The 12,249-nt window shown below is 45.2% G+C and overlaps 1 protein-coding gene across 1 annotated transcript in view; it reads left to right on the plus strand.

The window, feature by feature from the left end:
* Positions 1-6,185: 6,185 nt before the first annotated feature.
* The window catches only part of DPP10 (dipeptidyl peptidase like 10), a 393,708-nt gene continuing 387,644 nt past the window's right edge, over positions 6,186-12,249 (plus strand). The window contains exon 1 of the mRNA XM_025196931.1: positions 6,186-6,215. Within this exon, the coding sequence (XP_025052716.1) occupies positions 6,186-6,215 (30 nt within the window). The remainder of the gene's footprint in view (positions 6,216-12,249) is intronic.

Raw genomic sequence — 12,249 nt, forward strand, 5'->3', positions numbered from 1 at the left:
TCTCACTCAGTATTTATAGTAGGACTGTGAGTTAATAATCCTTTATAAGAGCTTCACCCAAGATATCCATATAATAATTATACTTACATAGAGGAAAATAGTGCAAAAACATCTAGAAATCTCTTGTATGGTCTCCTTACCCAAGCAGTGTAGAGAAGAAAGGGTTTTTCCCATTCCTGATGATTCATGGTAATCCCTTGTATGGTAATATTCCTGTAATACTGAACAGTAAATACTGTAAGTAGACAGAGGACTTTGGACAAGTAGTTAGAGTCCTGAACTGTTTAAAAAAAACCCTTTGAATTTCTGTCATTATACTAATACTTCTGTAACCTTAGCTAAATCATTTAACCTGTGCCTCAGTTTCCCCATGCAACAAACATCATAGTTGTATCAGAGAGGGGGCTTTGCTACCACTATTCTCTGTATGAACATGGAGAAATGATTTAGTGTCTCAGTGCTTCAAATCCACATATATAAGTGGGGATGATAAACCTTGCTTTCTCCTATGCTTTGATGTTTTTGTCAATGAATATTTTGGGGTCTTTATGATGTATACTCTCTCGCTCTTTTGTATGGTGTCAGATATCAACTTCCAAATCTATGTGCCACTGCCTGCTATTATCGCTCAGAGCATGGATCCCATCTGCCCCATCTGGGTGTTTATAAAGATCGCAGCTTTTGATTAAGTGCCATGCTGTTTGCTGGACACTGCATTCATGCAGGGGACTGTCCAAGATGTTCATTTTGTGAAGTGTTGTTTTGAAGTGTCCGTATCTAGATCTCAGTCTGTTCAGCTTGACCCATGCTTCTCTGTCAAGGTTGTGCCCAATGGGGGACTCATTTGATGCTGGTATAAAACACTGGTGCTGCTTGTACACATGATGGGGGGTTAGTCCCCTAAAATGAAACACGGCTTTTTAATTACGATGATTGAAAACCCACCATTTCAACTGTGGGGTTTCCATCCCTGTTATGGTGAGGGCCCTGATCCTTTTTATTTTTTTCTTTGAGGAGCCTGCCCACCTCTCATGCAGCTGGGGGGCAAGCTGCTGGGGACTGAGCACCCCCTGAGCTGTGGGGGGTCCCGGTCCTTTCCTCCGTGGCAGTGCCCCACCCCCAGGAGCTAAGGGAGCAGAGCAGCCCTACCAGGCCCAGCAACTTCCTCTCGCCTCCACCAGCTTCTCCCCCTCCCAGTCCTGCCCCTGCTGCACTGCTCTGGGTGTTAAGGTTGGGGCGTTGCTCTAGCTCTGGCTGCCTTCCTCTGCCTGGATGGCATGATGAGCAGCCCCTGAAGGGGGAGCAGATGGAAACAGTTGGTGCTGGAGCCAGATCTCCATGCTCTGAGCAGAAGCTGCTGGGCGAAAGCTACCCCCACTCCCCACCTTGGCGCCCAGAGTGGCATGGCAGGGGCAGGAGTGGGAGGGGGAGGGACCACTGGAGGTGAGGGGCCGCTGTGTGCTGGCTGGGCCTGGCAGGGCTCTTCTGCTCCCCTCATCTCCAGCTGTAGCTCCTGCTCCTGCCCCGCCAGGCCACACTGTTCTGAGTGGGGGAGAGCTGTAGCCTGATGGCTTCTGCCCATTCCTGGAGCTCTGGCTCCAGCTCCAGCTGCCTTCCACCCACCCGGTGCAATGAGCAGTCCCTATTGTGTGTGTTGGGGGGGAGAGAATGGGACGGGTGGAAAACAGTCAGAGCAGGAGCTAGAGCTCCATGCACTAGGCAGAAGCCATGGGGCTAAAGGTTTCATCCACCCACCCAGAGCTGCGTGGTGGCAGCAGTGGCAGCTGGAGGCAAGGAAGGCAGAAGAGCCTTGCCGGCCCCAGCCAGCCCATAGCCTGTGGTGCAGCTGCAGCTGGCAGGTGTTGCACGGGACAAGGTCATGGCGGGGGCTGCAAGCCCCCTTGGTGGGTGGCTCCTGGGCTCTGGGCCTGCTAGCGCCTCCGAGCCAACCCATGCAGCCTGCTGCTTCGCCAGCCACTTCCTATGCCCCTCAGCCCGTGCCAAGAGCCCAGCCCCCTTGGCCCAGCTTGGGCTGGCCCCTATGTATCTCCCTCAGCAGCGCCTGTATGCTTGCCCGGGTCAGCCTTGCAGCCCCCGCCTCAGCCCTGGGCAGATGGCAGGGCCATATCAGCTGGCTCTGGCCAGGCCCCCACCCCCATCAGGCCAGCAGGGAGCAGGGGGTAAAGTCAGGCTGACCATGGCTGGGGTCCCTGTGTCCCAGAGGGGAGGCAGGGGAGGTTAATCCCCTTCTGCCCCCTTTTGCTACCTGACCAGTGTCTGGCCATGGGGACAAGCCTGGTAAGGGCTGATTTCCCCCCTCCCCCTCCAGGCACAGCCTGGCTGGGGTCCCTGTGGGCTAGGGTGGTGGTTTTAACCCCTCCCCAATCATACATAGCAGCCTGCCAGGGCCTGGCCATGCCCCCAGGCTCATCTTCCCTCCAGCTTTCCAGCTGCTGAAGAAGAGAAGGGAGGGGGGCAATCTAGCACCCCCACCTCCCCCCGGCTTCTGGGCTGAGCTACTGCAGGCATGTGCCTTCATTTTCACAATTAAAAGTGAATGTTTGTTCACTTGCAAATCAGTTCAGTCTAAGCAGGTTAAACTAACCTGCAAAGATTGAATCAATTCAGGCTCAGGTGTTTTGAATATCTGCTGCAAGCCCTTAAGCTTCCATCTGTTTGGGTCTTCAGTTAACAGTTGCTATGTCTTGTCTCTTTTGCCAGTAATGATGTTAGGGTCTGTCTTCTTATATCACTTGGTCTAATGCCTGAGAGTACAGGGACTACATCTCTGTGTAGGTTGTACAGTCTGTTATGGGTCTCAGCACACTGTTAAGTAGTGTCGAGCTTTTTAGTTTGACAACTCCTGGACCATACAGGAGCCCAATATTCTGCTGGGGCATTTACCATTGCGAATGTGGTGGTTCTGAGCAGTTTGAAGTTGGCACCTCGTGTCGTGCTGGTGAAACATCTCAAAGCAGCTACCCATTCACAGGCTTTATTGCTGACTTTCTGAATGCGATGTTTATAGGTGGTTGAATGCAGCTCGCTGGGGATGATAGTAACTACCTTCTTGTGATGCCTCCCTTGAGTAGCTGTAAAGTGAACATAAGTCACAGCCAGGGCAATTGGGCTTTTTATTTTTCCAGTTTCAACACATCTTGAGGTATATTCTTTTTCACTATATGTGTGTGTCTAGGACCTAGTACAAAATGGTCTCTTATCTTGGGGTATGTAGGCCCCACTTAATAATACAGAAAGTAATAATAGATGATTGATTAGTTAGAAGTGTTTTGGTCAGGAAAAGTACTCTAAACATGCTAAGTGTTATTAAGACACTCTTGAATCTCAGTTGCCTTTTAGAATTGAAAATCTCTCCTGCTGCAAGTTGTGACAATAACTGGAAAGCTATTGACAAGTACTTCAAAAACACCCTTTACAAAATGATTAACTGTTTTGAGAACTCCTAATGTGGAACAGTTGCTCTTGAAAACTTTTGCAAAATTTACTAATATTTAAAGTGCTTCTGCATATCAAGCTCTCCAGCTTTCTATTTAATTGCATATTGTCTTCAATTAGAGTGTTTCAGTTTAGGCTTGCAGATTTTCAATTTAGAAAGAACCTCCTCCCCCCCATCCTTCCTAATTAGGCTGTCACCTTATCCAATTCTAGCACTGTAGTTTCTGTTCTATTACTAGATATGTTAATAATATTTGGCTGTGCTCAAGTCTAGTCAGACTGAGCGATTCTAAATGAGCTTTTCCTTTAGAACCCGGAGAAACTCCCGATTCTAGTGTTTCGAGTCGCCTCAGCCAGGTCGTGCTCCTGTAACAGCTGCAAGTGGTTGTGAATTAAAACACTGGCTTCCCTATGAGCTCCTCCACCAAATGTTATAGTTGGAAAGGCCTGATTGTTAGGTTTACAACTGAACATACTGTATACGTTTCACTATCCAACAAGGTTTTGTTTAAACTCTTTCATGTTTAGACCCCATGTTTCCGAAAGGAAGCAAATTGGCATGAGTGCTGGAAGTCTGAACAAAGACTATGCACATTTAGAAATGAAATCAACCATCAGATCTGTGTCTTTTGACTATGTTGATGTCTTCTGCTCCAAATCTCCAAATGATTAAGTCAAGTGGTTACTTTAGACCAGTCATGAGTTGAATGAGCTGGATTCCATTTTTCTATATTCATCCTCAGCAGAATTTTTTTTTGAATTCCTATTATACAGTCAATCTACTCAATTTGTCCAACCCTATGGAAGGCCATGGGACTGCACAGGTAGAAGAGTCAGTGATTTTGCCTTGCTGAATATATCTTGTTGGAAAAAAGGTCGTGCTTTTACTCTTTAGGAACCTGGCTATTGTTTGTAGAGGTGGCACTAAAAAAAGGAGCTCAACTTCTTGCTTGTAAACTGAACACATTTAATATGAAATAGGCGAATAAGCATGAAACCTCACGTGCTATTGTTAGTTTCTTTTCAGAGTAAAGCTGCATGTTTTATAGTGTTTTAGTCCTTAACGTCTCTGTTTTGAAATGCATGGTGTATTACTGATAGACGTTACAGTGGATGGTTCATTGAACCTACTCCTCACTTCAGTGCTACTGCCTTAAACTTTGCATGGATAAAGAATATGGGGTCTGGTCTGTTTCCATTTTTACTTGTATCTTCTAATTAGAAAATAAAGTGGTGTGTAATTACTCAAGATGTTTGTTTATTCTGTTTACTGGATTCAACCTACAACCTAAATAAGTAACAGTAAAGATTTCATAGTTATTAGGGCTGGAAGGGACCTCAAAGATCATCAAGTCCAGCCCCCTGCCTCAGGGGCAGGAAGTCAGCTAGGGTCAAAGGATCCCTGTAAGATAAGCATCCAAGCATTTCTTGAATGAGTCCAGAGTAGGTGTAAGAAACCTAGAGTCTACATAGTATAAAAGATGATGTAAATATTATGGGACTATGTTTCCATCAGCTGCGTTCTTCTGTTTTCCAAATGGTACACAATAAAGTAGTATTTATATAGTTCAGCTATTACATGCATGACCCAGAAAAAGTTTTTTCCATCTTGCTGCAATTTACACAAGACTTGAAAGTAAAACACTCTAACGTTGCAACCCTGTGATTCACTTTCCATGTCTGAGTAATCCCATAGATTCACATTGGATTACTCATGTGAGCAAAGTAAAACTTGGGTATACATTTAAAGAAAGCATTTTTTTTTTGCTCATGGTCACCTGAATTTACAATTATGTTTCAGTGCACATAGAAGTGTTTTGCACTGAATTCTGTGGTACTGTCTAAACTCATGGGGACTGAAAATCTGTGGCATAAATTTAACTTTAACCTCTATTTTGCAATAGAATAAGCACTCTGATTTCTAGTGAATTTTAATGATGAATTACAAAACTGACAAACCAAGGGTGTTTTTGTTTGTTGGCTTGTTTGGCTTTTCTTTTGGGAGGTTATTTTGCTTTTAAAGTTTTAATTTGTGTGTGTGTATGTGCGTGTGTGTATGTGTGAGTGTGTGTGTGTGTGTGTGTGTGTGTGTATACTTTTAATAACAGATTAGGCAATATTGCTTTCAGTTTTGGGGTAGTTGAGTAAAAATGACTTCTTCAAAGCAAGATATCTATTGTAAATTTTTCTTGAAACTTTTGTATGCATGCAAAACACACAGGGTTACTTCATAGGTTTTCATTTTGCATTTTATCTCGCTTCATAGTTTTATATATTTTTCTGGAGTCATTAATACAAGTAAGAGATATATGACCATCAAACAACATTTCATTCCATTTTTGGATCAATGGGAATTTGAGAGAATACCTTCCTTCCTTTAAAGGTCATTGCACAAATTTTCATACAGGCTACTTGGTTTGCATCATATCCATCAATGGTAATATCATGTTATCTGTTACTTTCATTATTTTTTCTACTGAAAACTGAATACGGAGAATGTCTGTATCTCTAGGAATTGAACCAGTAACACATGAGAACTGAAAACCAGCCAAAGGTTTATTGCACTGAAATATGTTCTTTCAAATGCAAAGTCAGTTTCTTTATTTACTTAGCAATTTAGGAAAAGAAAAAAAAAACACTTTAGCCATATTGTTTGTTGTTTTGTGAGTAAGGTTTGAGTAAAAAGTAGTATAAACACTCGATTTTGGCCCACTAAGTGAATGCAGAACATGATTCAGTATCGTGTCCTTTGGATTCAGGTAGGAATGTAGATGTTCAGGTGTGTTCTAAGTCTGCTTTGTAGACTGCAGAGATGCACCATGTTTGGAAGTGGTGTGAATAAATATTGGCTACATTTTCTACATATCTGTCTTAGATTTACAGGTAGATGCCTATAGGCATTTACAAAAACGAGGCAACTAACCTGGTTAGGCACTTCTAAATATCCCAGGTGCTAACTTGCATCTTTTATGCAACTAGATATCTTTGAACATTTTGCCCCAAGTATATATGCTGGTCACATCTGAACACACTGCTTCTCCTGAGCCATCAACACAAGAGAGAGACGTAGAGGAACTGGTTTCCTACAGAATTTTTGCTATTTTTGTTTTTGAGTCTTTGCAAAATTTGAAATTGCAGAAAAGATGTGGACACAGGAAGGAAAGAGAGTAAAATATTTTAATAGCTTAACCTCAAAACAAATTCAGCCCTTGTTCTGATATATACTGTTCATGAATCGGTCCCCTGGCACAGAGCTGCACTGAAGGCAACAGGGCTCCCCTTGGGTTCAGGGGGCCGCCTGTGTATAGTTCACTAAAGAATCAAAGCTATGGTTTAATATAGGGCTGTCAAATTGGTTTGGCTCAGTGGGCCAGATAAATGGTGTAGGACTGGTCCATGGGCCTAATGAATGATGTAAGGCCAGCCCTGTGAGCCAGATCAAGCCCATTCCCCTCCCTCCCCCAAGATCCAATGCATGCAGTGCCTGCTGCAGCCAGTCCAGGACGCTGGCATCCTGGGCCCTTGGCTGCTGCTGCAGGAAAAAACCACAGAGCCAAGCTTTATCTTGCTGTGCTGCTGGGGCTTCAGTACTGTGGCACTTACCTGGGCACTCAGTTGCCTCCTTGGGAAGGTCCCCCATCACAACCAGAATTGGAGAAAAAAGTCTGTGGGTTAGATAACCTGGCTTCGTGGGTCAATCTGGCCTGTGGGCTGCATGTGTAACTCCTTTAGGGTAGTACAAATTCCCACGGGAAATATTGTCACTTCTTCCTGTGAGCCAGTTCACCACACCTTTTGAACTCATATGGCTTTAGCTTGCAAAGTTTTCTTAATTTATTTTCAATAGTTTATTGATTACCCCACATTACAAAGAATTGAGAGGAAATAACTCAACTTTTTTGGGTAGAAAACAATGTTAATTTGCCCAGTGAATGATGATGGAAAGATGAGCAGATGGTTGTACAAAAGTATCACAAGTGCTAGAGGTTCTTGAGCGAGTTCAGTCTGATCCTTTGTCATGTTGTTTTCATTGAAGGAGCCATGCCAACACAGTCATTATCTAATCTCATTTTCTTTCATAGAAATATTGTTCATGGTCACAGAAGCCCTTACTAAAGTGAGTTTTATGTCTTGGGTGAGTAAGCCCATTTGTGTAAGTAAGATATGAGCTCATCATCTTTAATATTGTGTTCATCCTTTATGAACAGAGGTTAACGTTGCAAGGCAGCTGAGAGTGCAAAATACATTTTAATACTAAAGATTACTCTTATACTTTAAAAAAATTCCTGAAATCATGAAGATACATTATATTAAGGGGTCAGTGTTAAGGGTTTTCATATAGCTCTACTAAAATAACCTTCCATAAAGTATTGGTCCTTACATCACTAGAAGAAGTAGCAGAATAATCTCTGTCTTTAGTTCAGAAACAATAAAAGCTGCAAATAAATCCAAACAACTTCTAAGGCAAAGAAACTCCCTGACTGGAGTGGATGATTTATTCTTTTAATTTAGTTTAGCTGAGAGGGCTTTTAGTGTGGGTTAACAGAGAGAGGGGCTCCTTGTACCTGCATGAACACAGAGGAATAAAATTCTGAGAATACTTTGTCCTCCCATTCAAAATTTCACAATGTTCCTGTTTTAAGCAGCATAATTGCTTATAGGCTGCTGCTTTAAAAAAAATGCTTTTTGTCACAAAACTGAGAGAGAATCATGGATTTGTGAGATACTGACACTGCATAATAACTCTGAAAGATAGCTCTGCTATTTTGATGAATAGACAGATTGACCGGGGGAAGTAATGGTATGACCATAATCATTCAGACAAGAACTATACCAATAGAATCCTTAAATACTGTGAATTGCAAAGGGACCATGATGTATGAAAATTGTAGGTACTTATGCAAATAGGTGACAGCTGTACTATGCCACCTCCCAGTACTGTAGCGAGGGAGGGAAGAGCTGGGCGACTGCCCTGGGCACTGAATCAAAGGAGTGCCAAGAGGTGCTGCCCAGCTGGGGCAGGGCACGGGACAGAGCTGCAAGCGGATTGTTTGTGGGGGGGTGCGGATGGGGGCAGGGTGGCTCCAGCCACTGCGTGCACTCCTGGGCAAGCATAGGGGGGGCATGTGCCCCCCAGATCTGTGTGCAGGTTGAGGGTGGGTTGCTGCTGCAAGCTTGTCCTGGATGCCAAACTTCCTTGCTACAGTATTGCCACCTCCTAGATATGTTTCCTAGTCTCCATTGCTATTCATGCTATGGGATTACTTGAAAACCACTGAGGAGCATATCAATACCATCATTTAATCAAAGTTTCTAAATTTCTGTTGAGTCCATCTTCCTGTATCTGAATCACTTCAAAATCAGTACAGACAATATTTGGTACCAATCACAGGACTGGTTATAGAGAAAGACATGCTGCGTGGATTAAAGCCTTGTATTAAAAACACACTGGGACATATATTTTTAAAACACCCAAAATACAGCCAGAACATAGTTATCATTTTATGTTTATCATCTTCCTTCATTTAAGGGAATTCAAATGACAATTTGTAATGGAGTACATACAGGATGAGTCATTAAATGTTATTGTCATGGGGCGTGTGCAGATGAAATGGGAGCCTTAAATTGAAGTGGTGGGTTTTTAAAAACACTGCTTCAATTTAGGGCTCTTTAAACCCCCATGTCATGCACACAACCAAACTTACCTGCCTCTGGCAGCAGGGAGGGGAGGATGGTTCCTGGGCTGCAGGGGTGGGGGGCAGGTGTTTCCCTCCACGAGAGCGGTGGCACCCCCCACCAGATGACACTTACCCACAGGCACATGGCTCGGGTGGTCCTGGGGGGCACTGCAGTTGCGGAGGGAAGCACCAGGGGAGGTGAGGGGGGGTGTGGAGATCAGGCTGCATCGTTCCATGGCTGTAGAGCAGCAAACAAAAACTCCTCCTTGGAGTTTTAGTTTGCTGCATCCCAAGTCATTTAAGGGCATTATGTTGCCAAATTTGCTACAGTGGCTGGAATTACTGCGCAATACACTGCTGACATGTGCAAACACTGACACCATTAAAGTGGTACAAAAGCATTTAACCCGCTTTAAAGTGTTGTGTACACATGCCCCTTGTTTCATCTATACATGGTCATAAGTACATGGAACCCTGAAAAACAGGGTCACTCAAACTATGCTTTCTTTATTAACCTATGCTTTCTTTTATTACATTTGCACCAGAAGCACCAGGGTAGGCAATATTTATTTTCTCCCTCGTGCTTTCTCTTCAGATATTGATGAAAGAAAAGTTTATTGCAATTTCCATGGAAGGCTTCATAAACTGATCCACTGGCAGAGCCTACAATGAGAGATGTTGACTAAGTATGCCTTCTGGCTGCCCCCTTTTTGCCCAGTGCATTCCAGTTTTGCTTGTAGCCCTCCACTGGGCAAGATGGGTATCCATGGTATAATCTTGTAGCTACTCAATGATGGAGTTTCTGCCCAAAAGTATCCTGAATCTAGACTTGTGTTCCAGTTCATGTAGTCATGGAGCCCTTTTCCTGCAGCAGTCGTGACCAGGCAGTGGTATACTACTCCCTGGCTGGGGCTGCTGCGAGAACATAGATCTTAGACTCTGGAGCTTCTCCACCCTGGCCATGCTGTGGCTTGCAGCCGACTAGAGGGAAGAGGCAGGGCTGGGATCAGAGGCTGTCACTGACTGAGATCAGTGACAGCTGAGGGGGCAGGACCAGGACCGGACACACAGATGAGCAAACTGGGCAGCTGCCTAGGGCCTGGACAGAAAAATTACCCCTAAATAGTAATTTTTATTATTATTATTATCATTTTCTCTGGCAAAGAGGGGCCAATACTAAAAGTTTGCGTGGGACCACCAGGAGTCTAGGTACGGTGCTGGACAGGACTGGCTTGGAACTCAGGCAGAGCAGAGAGCTCTTCCTGAGGTAGGGCACAGTTGTCTAGGATGACAGTAATTGCGCTCTAAGTTAACTCTCGATGGGATCTGGCACAGACATTTGATAAAGTGCTGTAACAGAAACTGCTTTATGTTAGTACACATCCATTGAGGTTTAACTTGGAGCATGATCTACCATTTTTAAAGTGTTCTAAGAGCTGTGAATGTCTGTCCAGTTCTGGCTTTAGAGCACTTTCTGCATGGTTAAAGCTCAGTAAGTATAACACCTGTACCTAGCCATTGGATTAATGTCAGCGGAATTTTTGTACACATGCATGCACACATCTATCTATCATGTATTTGGAGGTCTTCAAACTACGGGTGCACTGATAGAGATTTTCTGGACTGAAACCGATGGCCAATTTTTAATTAGCCATATCAGCCAATACCGATCCAATTGCTGATATGTAGCCAGGCAGCTTGGACAGCAGCGTCTAGCTGGTAAGTGTGTTGTGGGGGAAGGGGCAAGGGGGGAGGGAAAGGGTATGGGAGAGGCAGACTGAGGCCCCCACAGTGAGGGAGGAAGTGGGGCTGGGGCTGGGGCAGGTGCTGCACACCTGTGGCGGGGCATGGGACAGAGCTTTGGCTCATCTGGGGGTGCAGGGGGGGAGGGGGTGGCTTCCCCCACCCAGGAGGGAATGGGGGGAGCGTATGTGCCTCTGGATCAGGCAGGCTGCTGTTGCAGGCTGGGGCCAGGGTGGCACTGGGCTCTTCCCAGTGTGGGGTTGGGCCAGGGCTTCACTCAGGGTGGGGGGTGGCAGCGCTGGGAGAAAAGCTATAGGGGTGGCCTGCAGCCACCCCAAAATTTGTCGTAGCCCCCGCACAAACCTGCCCTCCCAGCACTGCCGCTGCCTGCCCCAAGCCCAGCCCAACCCTCCTGCTAGGAAGAGCCTAGTGCTGCCCCCAGCCCCATCCCACAGCAGTAGCCCACCCTTGCCCCGCTCACAGATCTAGGGCCACATGCCTCCCATGCCATCCTGGGGTATGTGCAGTGGTGGGAGTTGCTCCCCCGCTGCACCTCCCAGATGAGCCACTTGTGGCTCTGTCCTGTGCTCTGCCTTAGGCAGCACCTGCCTGTGCCCCTGCCCTGACCCCTGCCCCAGCCCCACTCCCTCCCTCCCTGAGGGGGTCCTTGATCTGCCTCCTGCCCCCACACACAACAGACTTACCAACCAACCCAGCTACTCTCCACGCTGTTGGGCTGTGCTCCTGGCTGCCTCTGTGCTGTACCTAGGCTGCACCTATAAATGCACTGGGCATTTATCAACCACATTATTGGCCACATCAGCCAAAAGAAGCCGATTGCTGATACTGTCAATTTTCCGTATGTTGATGCCGATCCGATATGGGACTGATGTACTTGTGCACCTCTACTTCAAATTATATCAAGCCTCCCTGTGTAAGATCATTTTTAGGCTTACAGAGTGCAGGCAAGGGAAGCTGCAGTGTGGAAGTACTTCACTGGTGTGCTGGCTAAGTTCAACCAAACTCATGATGTCAGATAGGGCGAATATATCTCACAATGATCCATTTTCACTTGTTTTTCCATAGAGATGTGCTTTTGTTAAGCTGCTTGAGTAAGTTGGAAAACTCAAGGAAGGAGGCGTGGGTGATGCAAAACTTTTTCCTGTAGTAAGCCTTCTGTGTGACTGATTTTGTCACTCAGTGTCCTACTATTTTTCCATGAGATCAAAATTATTTTATAACATCAAAATTGAGACCTAATTCTGTTTCTGATTTTGGCACATTAGTGAAATGGTTTAGACCTATATAAATGGACATAAACTCATTGAAACCAAACCTTACCTATGGCTTTGTAATGAGCTTTGGCCATGGG

The sequence above is a fragment of the Alligator sinensis genome, unplaced genomic scaffold (genome assembly GCF_000455745.1).
Source record: "Alligator sinensis unplaced genomic scaffold, ASM45574v1 scaffold4_1, whole genome shotgun sequence".
Lineage (NCBI taxonomy): Eukaryota > Metazoa > Chordata > Crocodylia > Alligatoridae > Alligator > Alligator sinensis.